The sequence below is a fragment of the Acomys russatus genome, chromosome 1, assembly GCF_903995435.1.
Source record: "Acomys russatus chromosome 1, mAcoRus1.1, whole genome shotgun sequence".
Lineage (NCBI taxonomy): Eukaryota > Metazoa > Chordata > Mammalia > Rodentia > Muridae > Acomys > Acomys russatus.
In genome coordinates this window covers 19,952,218-19,973,535 of record NC_067137.1, presented here as the reverse complement: position 1 = coordinate 19,973,535, position 21,318 = coordinate 19,952,218, and the positions used below count along the sequence as shown (strand labels likewise).

The window sequence follows — 21,318 nt, the reverse complement described above, 5'->3', positions numbered from 1 at the left end:
GTTCCTAGCGGCCAACTCATTCTGATCAGCAACCAAAGATACATGGCGATTCCATTCCACCTCCTCAGCCCCCACCCTGAAAGTGACCCAAGGTCCTACTGACAGCATTCCTGAACACAGTGACAGAGTCCAATAATGAGGCCAGGAGCATTTCAGAGGATGCTGAATTATTCATAATAAAAAAAGAAATGGCCCAAGGAAATCCCCATTACCTCATCAAGTAACAAGTAAGGTGCGTATGTACACAATGGAATATTATTTGCCAGAGAAAAATGGGTGAAGTACCAATACCATAGGTGAACCAGAAAAATAATATGCCCAATGAAAGAAGCCAATCAAAAGGCTGCATAAGAGAAAATTCTACTTAGGAGAAAAATCCAGGCAGGGCAAATTTACAGGAGCAGAAGTAGATTGGTGGCTAGCTGGGTCTGGTATAGGACCAGAGAGTGAGTGCTAATGGAAGCTGACTTTCTTTCTTCTGAAAGGATCAAGATGGCTTACAATATTGTGATGGTGGCATGACCCCGTGAATATGCTACTACATTGACCTGGACATTTTATACAGATGGATCTTAGGCGGATATCTCAATAAAGCCACTTAGGAAACATGAAGACGATGCAATCATTATTTTCCTTATCTTCCTTCCTGGCCAGTGAGAGGAGAAGGTCAATATCTCAGAAATAACATTAAGCCCTCTCATCGCTCTTTATAAGGCCACACACGGAAGGTGACAGGAGCTGTGTTTATTACAGTGCATCTGTCTTCAGCCACACTAGACAACCAGAATCTGCCCTCCAACCTTCATATTTGTCATTTGCTGCATTCTGCTTATGGGCTGAACACTTTGCTTATATTCCCTCATTTACTCTTCACAACAGCCTTTTGAAGCAAACACTTTTATATAGCGCCCCTTTTACAGAGGAGAAAATATAGGTGCTCAGTGCACCTGGCCAGGGGAGCACCAGGCAGGTGAGGAACACTGTGCTGGGGTCTGGATACACACAGCCTGTCTCTAGAGCCCTCTCTTAACCTTTGACCCCAGAAGAACTCATCTGAAGCTATCTAGAAGCCCCCAGCACATGAGGGACGCAGCTCCCCGAGAGCACGACACCAGCTGGAAAAGCGACCCTGCACCTGGAAGATGTCTCTCTTCTGAAGACATTCTGGCCAGGGATGAGACAGATTTTCTTTTAAATGACTGTCCACTGCTGTGTGTGATTGCTCTTTTGTTTTATCTAATCCTGCTCAGTCCATGTTACTGCTGTCATTTAGCTCCCCCATCCCAAAGGGGGTGATAGACTCTCTGGCTCCCTAAGAAGCTGGTACGGTGACAGGGAGCAGAGAAACGCATCAGGCTGGCCAGAACCCAGGTAAAGTGAAGCGCTTAATCCACCTGCAGCAGTGCCACAGTCCCTCCATGCTCCTGAGTCACATGAAGCACCTCCCAGCATCTCTGTGATGGGAAAGATAAGCTGGAAGCCACCAGCTGAATGAGGTCCCCAAGGAACTACAACATGCCACGGCAGGGTATACACTTGAATCCCAAGATTCAAGTCGTGACTCTGGCTTCACAGTGGCTGTGTCACCATCACTCAGTGCCCACTACTTGCCATAAGTCACTGAGAGCCCAGGACCCATTAGGCTTTCTGGGAAGACCCCATGGGGTCGGTTCGGATGTTATGGGGGTAGTCACTTGAAGCCACTTAGGTTCTTGCCTTTCTTCCTCTGTAAGGAATCTAGAAATGCAGTACCTTCCAGGCCCTGCCCAGACTGAGTTGTCTTCAGACAGAGAGATGCTCATGATCCTGGGAGAGCCGCTGTCAGGAAGACTAGCACCCTCCACCTGTCCATTTTACCTCCAACTCCAGTGAGCTTGCAGTTAGGCTCCACAACCCCTGTGACTCATCCATTTTTCTGCCAGCTGGAAAACTGCTCCGCAGCAATTCATCAGTGTGCTGGGGGAAGAGGCAACTGACAGCCAAGAGCCAGTGCAGCCGAAACAAACAAGGGCAGAGCTGCGAGCCACACTCCCTATTTTAGTTCGAAATCCTACCTTCTGAGGGCTGAGGATTTTATTTTTTTCCCCAGGCTCATGCAAATATTGGTGTGTAAGCAAATGCCCAAATCCCTGAGTCAGTGGATGACCCAAGAACCTCTGCCTAATTGCAAAAATGCAAATTTGAAAGTTTGAGAAGTTGGCTGGTGAAGGGATGCAGAGGCTGGCCCGTTTGGGCAGGAGCACTGTGCTTGTAGGAACATTGGGGCTATGCATCTTTATTAGCACAGCTCTAGCATGACCTTCTTGACCTTGGAGAAATGAAAGTAGAGGCCAAGTCATCCACGAAAGGACCTGCCATTAGTCTGAGTTCTCCCTGGACCTGGCCTTTTCCATCTAGTTCTTGAACACAAGCCGGAAGAAACAGGATAAAAGAGGACTGCAGCTTAAGGGGGCAAGAATTGGGATCTGAACCCAACAGTGGGCACAGAAGTTTCCATCAGAAGCTGGTGTAATGTAACATAAGCTGATTCATTCTTCACTGAAGCCTGCCCTGGGTAGCAGTGGGGGCACCACAATGCCAGAACTTGTGTACTTTGTGGCCCCAGACTGCCTTTGTCTCAACCAGTTAGGATCAGCTACTCTCATGAATCCGAGCCCCAAAATTTCTAAGTTGCTCCCCATCCAGTCCTGCTTACCAGAGCCCCCCCCCCTTTCCCTCATTTCCTCACAACTCTACCCTCTTCTCACTTCTGACAGCTCTCTGCTCCCTCAGATCCCACAGTGAGTTTCTGGGCAGTAGGGCAAGATTGATGACAGAATTTATAGGGCAAAATGCAAAACAAAAATGTGGGCTGTCTCAAGATCGCCAAGCATTTCAGAATAGGAGAGCAGAGTGTGAAAGCCAAGACCAGGGCCCTGTGCTACTGTGTGGCCATCTATCTAGGACACTGCCCTGCCTGGGATCAGAAATACTCACTTGACACCATAGGTGTATATGTGCATTGGGGTGCTGGCCAGGGGACACTGAGGCTGCAGAGGAGAAAGGATAAGAGGGAAGTGGAAGACAGAAGAAAGGTGAGATGAAGATGTGTGGACAAACACAGAAAAGCACAGAGATTCAGGCCAGAGAAGAGCATTTGGGGTGGGAAGGGGGAGGCACAACTGTGATCACTGTAGTGGACCCAGAGTGGACACTTCCTCTCCCAAACCCCCGCACACTTTACCATAATTATGTGTACAGCCCTACTACCTGCCATAAATATGCACATACATACATTATGCATACACATACATGAACACACACATATCAAACATACATATACGTGCATGACAAATGTCTTTTCTCCCTGACTCCTTTTCCTTTTGCTTTACCCTCTTGATGGCTTTCTCTCTGTTCTTACCTCCCTCTGGTCCTGCCCATGCCGTGTCATTCACCCTCTGCCCTTCTTCCCTCACAAGCCTTACTCTGATCCACTTAGGAATGTCATCCTTCCTCAGCCCCTGCCCCATTGGTCTTACATACCAGGACACTTGGAGTGAAGGAGGTTTATAAAACATTTGGTCTCAAGACAACAACACAAACAGTCCTTCAATAAGATCCCTTAGCACAGTGAATTTCCTCTTCCCCTACATCCCCTTAGCTAGGGGGACAATAAGGGAAGATGTGTGGTAGGACACTGTGTAGCGGTGTGCCTAACCAGTGTCACAAGCCAGCAGACTCCAAGCCTAGTGCTGCTCCTGGTGTGACCACACCTAGCCTCTCTGCTCTGTGTTGGGTTTGTTAATTGTCTGTCTGCATTCTGTTCCTACACTCTTCTCTCCATACATAACACATTGGCTTTTAAACAGCTGCACTCTGAATATAGAAGATAACACAGGCAAAGAAACATCTAATATCTGCAAAATACCAGAGTCCAAAAGAGGATAAGCCAAGCAAACCCTCCTCCTCCTCCTCCTTGCTGGAGTGATGGCAGTGACTGGTCATGCAGGAAGAGGATTAGAAGGCTTCTGAACCGGATCGAAACAGCTCCAATACTGACCAGCCTTGTGACAGTAGCTAAGAGGTGTATCCAATCTATGTAAAATAGAAATACCAATAGGGCTCCCTCCACAGGATTTTCATGAGGTCCAGATGACATGAGCAACTTGACGTCATTCCTGGAAATTTTCATGGGCTCCAAACATGGTATTCGTAAGGATGTCCTTTAAATAAAGATACCTTTCGTTGTACGCCAACTACATGTAGGAATTGCTCTAGACAGGGTGAGGGATGGGGGGCAGGGTGGCAGGGCATATGCCATGGTGCATTAACTCCGCAATGACTTGGCCTTCATGGAGCTTGTGTTCTAGCACAGAGGTGGATAAAGGGCCTCCACTATGAAGCAAGAGCAGTTTTGAGGACTAGAGAAACAAGGGACAGCAACCCTTGGGTTAACACAAGGGAAGGAACTTCTAAATAAGATAAATTTAGGACCCACATTTACAGTTCCCTGGGGAGAGGGGATGAGCTATGAATTCAAATCCCATGGGGCTGGAGTAGACAGACTGAAAGGAAGACCAGGAAGAGATGAAATCGGAGCGGGTGGGCAGGGAGGGGGGAGGAAAGAAGAGAGAGAGGGAGGTGCCAGCTCATGCTTGGTCCTAGAGGCCTGAAGAGGACTATGCCACTGTAAGGTTGAGAGTGGGTTTGGTCTGATTCACATTTTAAAGGCTCATGGGCCTCTGGTGGGCAAAAGAAGAGAGAGACATCAGTTTAACTACAGGAGAGAGATGACAGAAGCTTCAGTAAGGCTCTCCACTGCCAGGCAAGGCCCTGTGCTTTGTTCCTGGAAGGTCCTTCTATTCCATTGGCATTCTATTTAGGTGCAAGTTCTCAGGACATAGTTTTACATTGGCACCAGCTGCCTGAGTCGGGGGTTCTGGAAGAGGTCAGTGGGCATGAGGAATGACCCCGATATGAAAGAGAAATAGAGGGAGGGTGGAAGCTCACTGGAGAATATAAAGTGTACAGAAGCTGTTGCTGCTGTTGTGTTGCTGTTGTTGCGTTGTTGAAACGTACCTATGTGTGGGGTGCGGGTGGAGATATATGATGTATATGGCTGGGAGACAGGGGAGAAGGTAGCAAGTGCGGAGGCGCACTTTTCAAGGCCTGAGGACTACCTTGACTCTCAGATTCTGCCTCCCTGCCATGTTTGAGACAGGGTCTCTTTGTTGGTTGCAACTTCCTACAACCAGGCTAGATGATCCTCCAGCTTTCTTCTGTCTCCACTCCCCGTCTTGCCACAGAAATGTTGGATGTCAGACATGCACTACTGTGCTGGGCTTCAGGGCTCCTGGCGTGGGTCCTCACATCTGCATGCAGGCCATGAAAGAGATTTGTAAGTGGTCCTACTGTGCAGGGTCAGCCCTGGATCCAACTCTCAGCTGCGTGACCTTGAAAAAAGTCATTGTTCTGCATACCTTAGCTTCCTTACCGCTGAATGGAGCTTAACAGGGGGAAGACACAGGAAACACTGACCATATCACATGTCAAACCCTGCACACATCAGGGACCCTCCTCCCTTGACCATCCCCTGTACATCTTCCACATGCAAATGTGCCTCATACAGCTTTGAGCCTCCAGCTACCTGGAAGCCTCCTAAAAGGTTTGTGGAGTGAGCCGGAAACAATCAGAAATGATCTCTGGGTCCTGGAGACTAGAGGTCTGAAAAGTATCTCTTGACTGATGCAGAATGCATGTCACAGCTGGATATTAGGCACTTCCCAGAAGCAGTGAGGAGTCAGGAGAGCATCTGCTGGCCAGGGCCCAGCCCTGGGAGTGACAGTGTGTTTACAAGAGCTATTAGGAGCTGTTGCTCATCTGCTTTCAGGACGATTTACTCTGTCAAGACTGGCAGGGAGCTTCTTTTCCTTTTGTTATTGAATTGATTATTGAATCACAAATATTCCATTTGAATAACATGACTTCACTTCAAGGCTGGCAGAAGCCCAGAGCCCACAGTAAGAAGACCCACTTTAGGGTTGTAGATGTATCTCGGTGGTACTGTGCTTGCCTGGAGTGCACTGGGCCCTCAGTTCACTCCACTCCCAGCACTGGAAGGTTGGGGGTAGGGAAACTTTTTCCATTCTGCTTTATGACAGGTTCTAAATGCATAAGCATGAGTTAGAGAGAAAATATCTATAGAGGACCATGTCAGCAACCCCTATGTCCTGGAGATACAGCAACTGAGCTCCTTGCAACCAGTGTCCAAACTTTGGATACCATAACATGATAAAATCAACTACACAGGTCATCATCATTGAGAAATAATGACTGAATTTCAAACTAAAGATGCCCTTCTCCAAAATATCTCATGATAGTTTAAGCAAGTTTATGATTTGGTATTGGTCCACATTCATAGCTATCATTTTTCACAGGCTGCCAGGGGCTGCAGATTGGATGCACTTTAAAATTGTGCAGCACAGCATCCTCTAAGCCTAGCCTGATGCTTGACACTTACTTCAATAAGTACTTCTTGACTACAAGGCCCCGCTCATCTACTGACTATCTATAGTGGTCTTAACTAGAGCGAACCCGAGTCACCCACAGCACTGGAACACACTGTGTACAAAGAACAGTTGGAAGGGCCAAGAAGATGATTGGTAGCAGGGAGCACAGATGTGGTACTGCACACGCCTTCTTAGAGAGCTGCCCTGTTCAGTGATTCTCCTCTTGTTGACCATTCATTATAGTCAGGTGTCTCCTGAAAGTGTGGGGGAAACAACTGCTCCGCCTTTGAGGGCCGAGTATAAGAAATAAGCTGACAGCAGACAGGTTCACCCAAGAAGAGGCATACAAATGCATCCTGTGCACAGCTACCATATGAAGGAAAAGGAGAAGATACCCCCAAACCGGACAGATTTAGAAATTATCTACACAGGGGAGAGGGGAGGGTGCAGGCAAACATCCTACCTTGGTCGTGCGTCAAGTCTAGTCTCCTCTCCCATACCACTGCTGAGCTCCCATATGGAAAACATCCTGCAGAAAATTGGCTTGACAGTTGGGTTTGCTCTAGAGGAGCCATGCTCAGGCATAAGAAGGTTCAGGGCAAGTCTCTACCTACACCTGCTGTTTCTCACACACCCTCAGTTTGCTGTAATCAGCAAACACTGATCCTGACTTGAGATGGTCTTTCCTGAACTTCTGCAATGTGATCCTTCCAGCCAACCCTCGAGGTCCATCTTATTAGCCACATTTTCTGTATAGGAAAAAACAGAACTCAGAAGGTCTGTGATTGACCCAGACAACGTGAGGTTAAGTAACAGGCAAGGATGCCTAGCCACCCTCCAGCCACAGCACCACACCTCAGAAATGCCTCTTTTCCATGGATTTTGTCCCCCACTCTTCTATTCTCTCAGCCTGCCATTACAGGAAATCCATTCCCTATTAGAGACAAGTACATCTACAGGGGACAAGCCCAATCAACATGGCTTCTATAGGTAGAGGTCACCAACATCCAGAGTTGAGAACTGTTGAATCGCTGTTGCCAATGGAAAGGGAATAAAAGGTGTCATGTATACACACCCATACATGTCACATGTCCACAAACATATAGACACATAGATGGTTTTTTAAAAACCTAGAAAGGATAAATAATGGAATAACACCATTTTACTAGTTAAAGAACTACACAACTCATCAGACAAACAGGAAAACTTTTAAATATAAAAAGAAGCCTTGCTCTGGGGCAACAGGTGTAAACTAAGATTAGCCGATATGAACCAGGAGGTAAGGCTCCAGCCCTGCGTGGTGGAGCTCACCTAGAATCCCAGTACTTGGGGAGGCAGAGGCTGGCAGATCTCTATGAGTTCAAGGCTAACCTGGTTTACAGAGAGAATTCCAGGACAGCCACGGCTACACAGAGGAACCCCGTCCCTAAAAATCACAACGAAATAAACAAACAAACAAACAAACAAAAACACTTTAAGCTTTCAAGTATTCTAGGTGCATGAAGAATTTTGCACAACGCTATACTATTCCCTTGTGATAGTAGCTGGAACTGAAGCAGGTCTGAGGGAAGAATAATGATTAGGCTTACTATTTACACCTTCTTAGAAAATAAAAATCCCATAATAATTACAGCTTCTGTTCACTAGATTGCAGAAAACGTGCTGCCATTACGATATCATTGCGTGTGATTCTCACTATGTAAGTGGTAGCATTATTTCACCCATTCTACAGATGAGTAAAACAGGCACCAAGGGTTCTTCGGGTAAGATGTTTAAGGTCATAAAACTAGGTGACCCCATGGTGATCTGAGTTTAAGAGGCCTTATCTGAATTACGAGGTAACCATCTCTCACTTGCTTCTTTCAAGCCTCTGTTCTCCCATTTTGATCTGCCTCAAGTTGGTTTCTGCCATCCTGAGAAGTTTCTCTGCTTTGTCATTAGTCTCCCTCAGTAGTCTCTGCCCTCCTTTTCCTTTCTGTTATCACAGTAAATTATTTTCTCCTCTCCCTGAGACATTGCTTTCCATCTCCATTGCTGTTAAACCTCCAAGGTGGAAAGGTTCCTTTATCAAATGAAAACCCAAGTTGGAAATTCAAATTTAAAATAATAAACAGTTAAATCATCTGATAATGACATTGAAAATGCCCAGAAGTCTCTTTTCAACGTCTCCAGAAATCTTGACTTGTCTCCTTACTCATCTCTAATTAAACAGCCTTTTCCCTGGGCACCAGCAAAATACACACATTTCTCACTCAATCGCATTACCTTTGGGTTTCACCCCATCATTAGCAAGGCTAGCTGCATCTCTTTTCTATTTATTCTCCGCTGTGCATGTGTATAGCTTCTCAGTTAAAGGCAAGGCTAATGGACAATTGTGCAGAGGCACCCAATCAAGATTCACCGCATAGTGTATGCAGGGGAAACCGGCCCCAGGTTACAAACTGAGCCATGTTGAGCTGGGATAAGGCTCAACAAGAGGGTGGAGCCAGGGAAGAAAACAGCTAGGAGGCAGGAGAAAGGGGTGTGAATGCAGCAGGGAAGCGAAGGGGCAGGGTGATCTTGAGAAAAGACTGCCTTCAGTAGAGACAGACCTGGGTCTAAAAGCAGGAGGCTGGAAAAAAGCCCGGGACCAATTACATTCATTAGTCAGTAGGGACAACAGCTGAAGAGTATCAGGCTTAAGCTGTGGCAGGGAAAGTTCAGGCTCATTAGAAAGAAGAAACGCGAATGGTAATGATCTTCCTGGATGACTCTCAGAGTTCCAGAAAGGTTTGGGAAATGGTAATTAGGCTTGATAATGGTAGACAATCCTAAACTCACCTAGTCATGCCCGCCCCCATCTTAATCAGCCTTCCCCTTATTAAAGGAACACAGATTGATAAGAAAACCCCATTGTTTTAAAGGTTACCAGGAAATTGTGCTCAGAGTTAAAGCCATGCCAGTGGCCTTACAATAAAGGATTGAGCTCTGAGCTTCTCATGAAAGCAGTCCTTGGCACGCACAGTCCCTAAAGATTTCTCTGCCCAACCGCTGGACCTGACTCATCAGTCTCACTTGCCCTGGGCACTGAGCCAGCTGATAGCAACTTTCTTGGGGGAGAGCCCTGTGGGAGTACAACAACAGGGAACCCTCAGGCCTTGGAGGCTAAACTGCTCACCGGGGTGCAGCAAGAAAACCTTTCAAAGCCTGACACCCTGGCGAGAGCCCAGGTTGGAGAGGGACATCAAAGATTGCAGAGGTTTCTGTGATGGAGGCAGGGGACAAAGGGATGCAGGCCAGAGGCAGGCAGGCACTGGATGGCAGGACCGCAAATCAGGACCATTGAAGAACATGCTGATTGGCCTCCCCTCAGCCCACTGCTGCTCCGGGGCCTGAAGAGAAGCAGATAAGCTTGAGATGCTTGAATGGGACTTAGAATGAGAGGAGCAATACAGACACAAGCCTAAAGTTATTCTTAATTCTGGGGGAGAAAAAAATAAAACATGGAAATGCATGCTCTGTCATTTGGCTTAGCCGGCTACTCCTTTGGGGTAGCAGCTTGTTTGAGCCAAGAGCTTTGAGCAGTTCTGATTTTCTGCCATGGGCTGTTTTCATTACCACGTGACCTTGCATCTCTTTGTGTGGTCATCCTGACACTTGCATGGCTCATGCCTGCGTAAGCCAACTGGGAATAGACAGACACGGTGAGATTGTCTGTCATTCTGTTGGAAACCCATGTATGAAGGGAGATGACTTCTGGGTGAGGCCTCCCACAGCCAGCCAAGTGTATCCGCTGGGCTCCTTAAGCCACAAAAACGCCTCAGTACCACACACAGCCCAATCACCGTTATGACCTCTGGTAGATCCAGATATCACATCCTCTTCTGTATGCAGAGGAGACCACAGCAGGGTACCGCTCCATCCTCCAGAGATCCTGGGTTTTGCTAGGCTCTTGAGACCTGGTATCTGTCCAAGTTGGCTTAAGCAGGCATGAGCCATGCAAGTGTCTGGACAACTACACAGAGACATTTATATAAGGGCACGTGATAATGAGAACAGTACATGCCATCAAGTAGAGCTGGTCAAAAAGATGTTGTTGTTGTTGGGTTTTTTTTTTGTTTGTTTGTTTTTTTGGGTTTTTTTTTTTTTTTTTTTGGTTTTTTGAGACTAGAACACAGAAAAGCAGATGATATAGTGAAAGGATTAACTGAAGGGAGTGAAATGGACGGGTACTCAGCATTTTAGGGTTGCATGGAAAACAAAACACATTAGCCTGAATAACTGAGCCAATAGGATTGTCGGATAAACTGCTGGACGCCTTGCCAAAAATTTCAGATACATACATAATTAATAAATGTACAGCATAAGTGCAGGCTAAGCCACCCAGGGGATATATTTACACTGATTCATTGTTTGAAATTCAAATTTAACTGGGAAGTCTCGGTTTATTCTCTACCTCCACCATCCCTGCCCGAGAACCATGCAGTGTCCACTCCACTGCATTTGGAGCGCCTCTCAGTGAGTCCAGCAAAGGTAGGCTGTAAATGAACAGTAGGCGAAATTATTCAATCCAGGAATGTTTGTGATAAACCTCCCATTCTGGGTGTCTCAGATGATGTGGTCCCCTGCCTAGCTTTGAGACTCACGTAGGCCACTTCATTTTTAATGTTAAACAGTTCATTTGAAGACAAGACTAGACTATGCCTGTGTTCTCTCCAACTAGATTAGGGTCCTATTTGCTTAGAGCAGTGGTCCTCAACCTTCCTAATGCTGAGACCCTTTAATACAGTTCCTTGTGTTGTGCTTAGCCCCAATCATAAAATTAGTCTAATTGCTACCTCATAGCTGTAATTTCGCTATATTATGAATCATAAGGTAAATATTTGATATTCAGGATATCTGACCCAAGAGATCACAATCCCCATGTTGAGAACTGATGGCTTAAAGGCATATGAAAGGGTGGGATCAAAGGCAGGTTCACTTCTTTTATCCTGTAAGACACAAGCTTTTGCTAACCGAGTAGATGGAGAATAGATGCTGGTATGCCCTGAATGAGGAGGTCACGGGGTTAGACACAGCACCAGGCACATCCCCAAGCCCACATATACTCACCAGGTCTCTTGAGACACACGAGCTCCTTCCAACATCCTGAGGCTGAGGGGCAGATGCCCTTCAGTGGCATTAAGATTCTCTCTGGTTCCAAATGTTGGAGGCTGATGTAAAAAACATCTTCTGAAAATAACATCCAACTGACACAGGGAAGGAAATCTTGTTTCAGATGCGGTAAGGCTTACTTAATCACAGGAGGTGACTGAGGCAGGAGGAAGGTCAGACCTGAAGTTGGCAGCGGACAAACACAAGGACTCACAACAGTGATTCAGAGGGACGTCATGTGTACAACTGTAGCCACTATTTCTTTTTAAAATAGATTTTATTAATTTATTCATATTACATCTAAATTGTTATCCCATCCCTTGTATTCTTCCATTCTTCCCTCCCTCCCATTTGCCCCTTAGTCCCCTTTCCTATGACTGTGACTAAAGGGGACCTCCTCCCCCTGTATATGCTCATAGGGTATCAAGTCTCTTCTTGGTAACCTGCTATCCTTCCTCTGAGTGCCACCAGGCCTCCCCATCCAGGGGACATGGTCAAATATGGGGCACCAGAGTACAAGTGAAAGTTAGACCCCACTCTCCACTCAACTGTGGAGAATGTCCTGTCCATTGGCTAGATCTGGGTAGGGGTTCAAAGTTTACTGCACATATTATCCTTGGCTGGTGCCTTAGTTTGAGCAGGACCTCTGGGCCCAGATCCACCCGTCATAATGTTCTTATAGGTTTCTAGGACCCTCTGGATCCTTCTCCCCATTCTCCCATGCTTCTCTCACCTAGAGTCCCAATAGGATGTCCTCCCCTCTGTCCCAAATTTGTGGACAAATGGATTGAAATATAAATTATCATAATGAGTGAGTTAACCCAGAAGCAGAAAGAGTCAAATGGTATATGCTCACTAGCCCAAGGGGCATGTCCCATGAAAGTAGCCACTACTTCTTACATAGAAGAGCGTGTTTTCCAGCAAAGACTGCAGTTCAGACTACACTTAAATATAGTTTGGGAACACATATAGAAAAGCCTCTTTCTCCTTCCTAACGTGTAAACAAGCGTGGTACGATGGTAAAGACTGGGTTAACTTCCAAAATGTACTGGTACAGGTATTTGGGGTTGGATCTGTCTGAAACGGCCTAATTTATCTCAGCAAAAACACATTTTTTACATTTACAGCAAAGAATAGTTAAACATTCGAAAGTGCACATGCTTATTTTGTTGAGGGAAATTATACACATTTGTTTGATTAGCTTTGGTAAATAAAATAACCAAGTCATCACTCAAAACTCAGACGTGGCTGCAAGAATGATTCAAGAAAATGTCAAAATAAATCACAGCTTAAAAATGCATGCTATGTAACTTCTGAAAATGAGAGCCACATCTATCTCTGTCAGAGCTGGGAGGCCTGCACATTAAAATTGCATCAAAAATGAATGCATTTTTGAAGGGAAAGTATTGATTTAATCGACTCTTCCTGACTAGTGATTCACGTCATGATTTGAATCAATTTGATTTTAATCGAGCCCACCCTATCCAAAAGTCACTTATAAATGCCTTTGGAGTACAAGATGGTATTCTCAGTGGTCTGTCTTCCCAGATATGGGATGCTCAAACTGATATTTAAAAGGTTGTATACACCCTATGTCATGTTAATAGGGCAAGGAGCAAAGACTTCTAAAACCTTGAGGCCAATGGCAGACCATCCTGGTAAAAATCAGCTAAGCATCATCTATAATTAATCAGCAGTCTCAAGGATGCCAGGACCTAGGACCAGACAAGGACCTGTGTGGAAAGGATATTTGCAGACAGTCCCAACAGTGGGGAAAAGGGATGCCTGCTGTTCAATGTGGAATGTACCACAAGATGGGCACTGGATGACAAGTGGCACACAGGGGTCACTGAGGTCTCATGGGAGTCAGAGAGATGTTTTCAAGGCCTGCCTGCTGTAGGAGCTTAAACACAATGCTCCAAGTTCCTGAAGAAGATTGGCCTGAGAGATGTGAAGAACAAGGCTGGCCTAAATCATCAGAAGTTCTGACAGTCCAAGAGTCGCAGTCCCAGATGGTGCTAACGGCCAAAGACTAGAACAAAGTAGAGGCTTGAAGGAAACCAACTTCCAGGATCAGAGGATTAGGGAAGTCTTAGCGGAGAGCTAGCCTAAGGCTTAATCATAAGTTGGATGTCGGGGAAATACAATAATAGAAGGGCTGGTAGTGTGAATGAATTGTAACCTTGACCTTCCTGCCTCAGCTTCCTAGAGGGTATGGTCTACTTCATGAAGACTTAGTGTATGACCAACATCTCGGCATATAGAAAATATAAAGGGGACAAAAAGGAGGAGGAGAGATGATGGTGGCAGAGTGGTGATGGTGATGACGATGGTGGTTGTGATGATGGTAGCGGTGGTGATGGCGATGATGGTGATGATGGTGGCAGTGGTTATGGTAATGGTGCTGGTGATGATGGTGATGATGAGCATGGTAGCAGCAGTGACTGGTGACAGGGATGATGGTGATAGGTAACTAACTTCTCAGTTTTCCCAGCGTTTTCTAGGATTCAGGATATTCAGTGATAAACCTGGGAAAGGACAGATATACTGAGATGACTACCTATTCCATCCGACCCATTTGCAGGCTGACCATGGCATGGGGTTGGGTGGAATATGTAGGCAGGCCGCTGTGCTTTCAACCATGGCATCAGTGGCCAGAGATGCAGGCAGCCAGGCACCACATCTCCCTGGAGGTAAAACTAAGCACTCTTCTATGGACACCAGGGCCTGGCTTTTCCCTTCAAGGCACCTGATGATAGAAATGTAGTCAATCGATGATCCTTAACGAGCTGCCCAGTCTGATCATTTCCTGCTGTCAGATCCAGTTAAAGGAAACAGATGGCAGTAGGACAATAGTAAGGCAGGTTGGTCTGCTGGGTCTAGGCTTCTTGGGGCTCTGATGGTCTCATCCTCTTCCCCTGTTTCTCACCTCTGCCCAGTAACTACTGTAAGCCTGGCACAGGGTGGGCCCTCCAGCTACATGCACAGAATCTGATTCAACTGGGATCAGCCCTGCCACTTCCCTGGAAATGTGAGGTCTCTGGTTAAGAGTTACTATCCAAAAGCATGGCTCATGGGCTGGCACTGGTCCCAAGGCCAGGATATGCCCATCTCTCATAGATCATCTGAAAACAGGACAGTCAGTCATATGACCTTGGTGCTTACATCACCTACTGCTGGAGAAGCCTAAATTAGAAAAAGTAAAGAGGACTCTCCAAAACCTTGGTGCAAGCCTGGGGGATCAGGGGGTTGGAGATTTAGGACATGTGATGTCTAGAGGTCACTCACAAATGTCAGAATAGAGGAGAAAGACCCCTGGATTCAGAGGTCATTTCTCTAGGCTCATCTACTCCCTCCAGAATTTCAACCTTGGGCAATTCATATAGCCTGAGTTCTGGGCCCAGCCCCAGGAGAGGCACTTTCTTACACTTGGTGCTCATTTGATCCACAACAGAAAGCCAGGAACTATGCATTGCTCCCTTCCATTTTACTGAAGAGGAACTGAGGCTGAGAGAGGTGATGAGCCCTTTGAGATAAGACTTAGAGGTCAGTGTGTTGTCTGTGAGCCCCCAATGGGAAAGCATGGAACCACAGAAACAGGAATCAGAACATGGGGTGGGAGTGGGCCCTGACTGAAAGCAGAAGCAGGAAGACTGGGGGTCTGAGAAGAGCCCTCCATCAGCTAGCCACCCAGAGGATATGGACACACAATTCAAATCAACAACTGCTCACTGGCCAGAACTATAGGCATACAGAGAGGACCTGCACACACCCACACACACTCACACACATACCTGATGCCATGTAAGCATCTCAGACTAAATTTACCTAACCAGGAATCTGACTGCAGGTCTCCACTCCTTCCTCTCTTGTCTCTTAAGCATCTACAAAAGCAATCTATGACCTCCTCAACATTTTGATGAGAAAGGTCATCAGATACGTGAGGGCTAGCAAGAGAGTAAAGTGGGCTCTAAAGTAAGGAGTGGGTACTCAAGAATAACCTCCAGGGACTTCAAACTCTCCAGGAACAGTGGGAGGAGTGATCGACCTCACGTCAAGAAGTAAAAGATCCTCGGCTGCAGCGACAGAAGCCACATGGGTTAAAGCAGAGACGTCATCTCCTGTGGTACCCCAGCCTGGACACCGATCTACTCACTACCTCAGGATCCAGAAACACTATAGTTCCACCCCAAGCTCAGCTGCCTCTGTGATGCTGTCTGTCCCTACCTGCCCCTACCTGTCCCGTACCCCTGGAGGAAGCTCACTGCAACACTCCACTGCCTGAAACACTCATGTCCAGCCCATGTGTGGCATTTGTTCTATCAAGTCCACCTGGCCATGAGGTCTTTCTTTACTGCAGGACCTTTACACAGGGACCACACCACCCTCTTCTACTGGCCACACCTTTTTCTCCCCCCAGACTCAGCTCTGAAGTCTTCAGCCTGCCTCTACCTTTGAAGAGTCACAGCCTTAGCAGGGCATGGTGGTGCACTCCTGAAATCCCAGCACTGAGGGAGGTAGAGGCAGGGGCATCTCTGTGAGTTCAAGGCCGGCCTGGTCTACAAAGTGAGTCCAGGACAGCCAAGGCTACACAGAGAAGCCCTGTCTTGAAAAACAAAAATAAATTAAAAATTAAAAAGAGTCATAACCTTTAAATCATGAAAAGTAGCCCAAGGCCACAGCCCGGGACCACCTTCCCAAGCAGTTCCCTGCAGGACCTTCATGGCCAGGCTGTATATCACCATGTCATCTAGCTCCCTAATGCCCTGACCTTTCCTTCCTATCTCCCAGAGCCTTTCTAGAGATGAAGAATGTGGCCTTGACGGAGTCTTTACCCCTCTGAATCTCAGCTTTTGCAGCCATAATGATAGGGTGATGTCAGCAGTTTCTTCTAAGTGTATTTGTTATACACCACATTGAAGAGGAAAAGGCACTCTGAATTTAGCAGTGTCTTCAGCTGGACCTTTTCTACTTAACAGCATTACACAGAAGGCGTTAACACAGTAGTTCTTGCCTTACTTGTGGCTTCAGCGGTCTCAGCCCAGTCAGCTGTAGTCGGAATGTGAACGGTATCCTCTAGGCTCATTGGATCAAACATCCCGCTATAGGCAGCCAGCCAGCCAGGGCTGTTTTGGAAGCTTGTAGAACCTCTTGGAGTTGGAGCCTCACTGGAGGAAGTAGGTCCCTGGGGGAAGGCCTTGAGATTTTTGGAGCTTGCTATCTGTATTGGACTGAGGAGACAATGCAGATACCTCGGGCTACTGGCTCCATGCCATTCCCTGCCATGGTGGACTTTGTTTTTCTTGAACTCTAAACCAAAAGAAACTCTTCCTCCTTCAACATGCTTTTTATCAGGTATGTGATCGCAGCGAAAACAGTAAATGGAAGCTTTCAGAGAGAAACAATTTATGTGTTTTATATTGTGTGCTCTTCTGCTGCACACGTGCATACACACACACACACACACGCACACATACACACACACACGATATGATTCATTCCTTTGTCCAGAACAGCCACGTCATATATGTTGTCGCTCTATTAGGCAACAAGGAGCCATCATAGTATGCAATCTGCTGTCCTAGTATTGCCATGACTATGTTCCAAGTAATTATTTTATTCAATTAATAATGGACTTGAAATAAAAAGCATCAATTCTGGCAACTCAAAAACACTACGGAGAAGCCTGGGATGGAGGCAGAGGGACCGTTTTCCTTTAAGTGCAAATATAAAAGTGGTTGGCATGAAAGAAAAGAAAAAACAATCATACAATGAGGTTGCTAAGATCAGTAGCAAGTTGTTAATCCCTTATACAATATATAAATTAAACTTGAGATAAGTATGTGCATAGGGAAAAAAAGCAGACTATGGAAGGGTTTGGTACTAAGCAAGATTTCATGCATCCACTTGAGGTTTTAGACCATGTCCTTGTGGGGATAAAAGAAGACCAGTGGGGACCAAGGATGAAGCTCAGTGGAAGAGAGATCGCCTTGCCTACACAAGGCCCTAGGGTGAGTCCCCACCACCACAAGAAAAAGACAGATTAGTTAACATATGAGTGAGGTTTACTGTTTGGTTCTTTCCAAGTAATGGCTGGTGCTTGTGGACTTTTAGATACAAGCTAGCAAGTCCACACCCTGCAGACAACCCTCAGAGGCCTTTCAGTGTCTTTCATTCAACCAAGATTTACAGAGAATGTGCTAGGAAGCAGAGCTGGGGAGACAAGTAAAATCCAAAAGAATAAAATAGTGATGATTTCTGGTAACTGGTAGAAACCTAAGACTGGCATAAAAAATAATGAGGTAGTATTTGGTCTCCATTAGGAAGAATAGTCAAGGAAGGCTTGTCTGGGTTAGTGATATCTGATCACACAATCTGAAAGATTGCAAGGCACCAGTCATGAAAAAATAGTTGTGGATGGGCACTTTCTGGGCAGCAACAACCTCCCCAAAGTTCTGAGGCAGGGCCAGCATGGTCTGTTTAAAGAGCTTATGGCTGTGGATGTAAAGAGGGTAAACTGCCACAGAGAGAGCAGCAGCTCCATTGGGTCATCTCAAGTCTGAGAGCTGTATGTAGCATCCAAGTGGACAGAGGGTGAAATTCAGAGATAACTGTGCATCAGAGATGCACTCCGGAGTCATCAGCATAGAGAAGCTCCAAACTGGGGAGAGGGGAATCAAGAAAAAAAAAAAAAAAGGAAGAGAGGAACCTCTAGACCAAGTCCTTAGAAACATCACCACTGAGCTAGGGTCCATGAAAAACAAGGCAAAAGATTAGGAGCCACAGACAAGCTGGGCCTGGTGGTGCCATCATAAAACCCAGAAGAGAAAGGAATTGACCTGAGCAGGAAGCAGCTGCTCCTGAGAGTAGAGAAGATAAGAGCAGATCTGTGTCCACTATTCTGACAATAATTGCCATAGATTTCATTTGTGTCCCCCAAATCATTTGTTTCGCAGCAGTGAAATCACTCTGTACTGCATTAAGGCCTGAAACTCACTATATAGCCCAGGCTAGCCTTTCCCTTCTGAGCAATCATCCTCTCACTGGACCAAGTGCTGGTATTGCTAGCATGTACCTCCTCTTGCCCCTCATTCCCTGCTGTTACAGTTTATATTGGAACCTAACTCTCAGAGTAATGGCATTAGAAGGTGGGGACTTGAAAAGGATATTAGGAGCCCTCTCGAAGGGGATCAGTATCTTTATAAAAGGAACCCCAGAGAGTCTTTTTCCAGTCTTCTACCACTTGACGCTATAGTGAGATAGCAGGAACCTAGAAGTGGGCCCTCACCAAATACTAAACATACTATTATCTTGATCTTAAGCTCCCCAAGTGTCAACCCCCACAAGAAATGCGCTTTTGTTGTGTCTATATATAAACCCCATGATCTGTGGCATTCTATCAGAGCAGTCCAAAAAGACTAAGAGGGATGAAAAGAGAAGCCTAGGTGTGGCTGTTGGCGTGGAGCTCAGGAATGAGATGAAGGACCAAAGATGAGCTGGGAACAGCATGTGAAGGCATCATTTCTGGAATGTGGCTGCCTAGAGAAAGGGAGAAGAGTGACACAGCTGGAAGACAAGCTGATCATTATTCAGCAAGGACTCGCTCTTCAAGTCCCACAGGTGGCCTCTATTTCCTGCCTCTGAATGCTGGGCTTGACTCAGAGACTCAACAAGGCTTAGTGGGAGTGCAGATATGCACAGAACAGGGGCTTGAAATGGACTGACTAAGCTTGTACCTTCCTTGTCATGCCTTTCCCTATGAGAATAGACTTTGTGCAGCCTCTGGATGAAGGATGATAAGCAACATTCACAACCTATAACTGGGGTGCCACTTAGATATGTGGAACCCTAGAATATGCATAAATCTACAACAAACACAAAATTAGCACACAAACGTTTGTCATACACCATTGTGGTTATTTTTATGAAGCATCATTATGACTACAGGGGACTAAGACAAGAGTAGGTTTGCTACTAGGTAGAGTCGCCTTAGGATAAGTGATATTAGGGTATATTCTTATATAAATAAGAATGATGCACTTAAAAAAAAAAAGAAAAGAAAGGATTCTGATGCCTAGAGGAGAGGAAACAGATTCGGGAGGGCAGTGACCATGAACAACCACCATCAAAAATAAAGACGAAGTTCTGGTGAGAAGTGAGAGATTAGTGTTGGTAAGAGAAGAGGTACTAACTCCATTATAATCAAAAGGAAAGAAAGTTGGATGTGGATGTGAGAAATATATGGGTTTGGTGGAGGAAAGATGAGTAGCTTAGCTCGGATACGCTCAAATTTCTCAATGAACAAGGACAATAAAGTTCCTCAATGGAGACTGTCGTCGTTAGTAGTGGTGAGGGGGTGTCTCGTTGCCTGCTGTTTGCCTTTCCTTAAATGTCTTTCTAATTTTCTCCACTGATCTAAATTCTAAGCTCTCCTCCCAGAAAGCCTCCCAGGCCTACTCTACTGTAGCAGGGTGCCTCCCTTTCCCGACAGCATGTCACCTCCTCCTGGGCCTGCTTTTAATCAGTGCTCTTGTCTGACCCTTCCCCCTTGACTTTAGTTTGAGAGACAAGGTAGTCATTTGCTTGTCATTCACTTCTTTAGGACCTCCCCTCTCTCCACCCACTACAATGGCATGGTGATGGTTTCACAGAGGACATTTAATAGTCACTTATTAACTGGCTCTAGAAGAAAAAGATGTTTGCTTGTCACTGATTCCTCTTCCAGAAAAGCCAGCCTGGACCACAACAATTCAAGCAAGACAGGCTGTTTAAAAGTTAGCCACCAGAACTACTGCTTCTGGGAACAGACATGTTTCGGGGGCTGGGATTATTTTCTTTCCTCACTTCTTATGCCAACTTCCCTGAAGCTTAGTCCATTTTCTTGACTGCTTCAAAAATTCTTTCATCAATTCTGCCTTGGATATCCTGACATCTTCCCTGGAAAGGGGGGAGGGTTGCTCTCCAAATTTACTTCAACATCATTGCTCAAAGGGCTTTCTGTTTTATTTTTAATGAAATGAAAATCCACCCTGTCTGACAGGTGATTCTACATTTCATGCAAGGGGTCCCAGAAATAACAAGCAACCGGGTCTTCACTGTATGCCACTGCTGCAGATCTCAGTTATGGCTGAGAGAGCAAACTTGTTCTCAAGGGCCCTGCTAGCCTGAGGCAGGGCAGCTGAGTGGACTTTGCAGGTTCAGTTGATAGTTTCAGAAGGTCCTGGGTTACCATCTTTAACACTCGTCAAAGTTCTTAGTGGAGGAAGCATGACTGGTCCAGAGAAATATTGCTTGGCAACAGGGCCACAGGAGGCAGACAACTCTGATGAGGTTACTTCCTTCCTCATCCCCTTGAGAACTATGGTACACTGTTCCAGTTCCCTATTATTTCCAGACACTAGAATTATCAAATCTGTTTCCTCCTGCTCCTTCTCCTGCTCCTCCTCCTCCTCTTCCTCCTTCTCTTCCTCCTCCTCCTTCTCCTCCTCCAAGTGTCCCATGAGAGGCCAGCTGAATGAGGACCCTTCAGCCAGCCCCTGGAAGAACCATACTCCCACATTATAGTAAAAACCACATGGCTTTGGGTGTTTCGCCCACTGACATCTAAGTTCCCTAAGCTACATCCTATTCCCTGCATTTCTTCTCCAGCAGAATGCTAGCTACATGCACATGCCCAGTAAATGGTCCTGGGTTCAAA

General features: G+C 46.1%; 1 protein-coding gene across 4 annotated transcripts in view; it reads right to left on the bottom strand.

Annotated features, from left to right (window-relative positions):
- Positions 1-21,318, bottom strand: part of Galnt14 (polypeptide N-acetylgalactosaminyltransferase 14) — a 311,256-nt gene that overhangs the window by 167,096 nt on the left and 122,842 nt on the right. Inside the window, exon 1 of one of the 4 annotated variants that reach the window (XM_051169036.1) lies at positions 1,858-1,951. The exons of the other annotated variants lie outside the window; for them this stretch is intronic. Within the exon in view, the coding sequence (XP_051024993.1) occupies positions 1,858-1,911 (54 nt within the window). The 5' untranslated portion in view covers positions 1,912-1,951. Of the gene's footprint in view, positions 1-1,857; positions 1,952-21,318 lie in introns of those variants that run through there. 4 annotated transcript variants of the gene reach the window in all.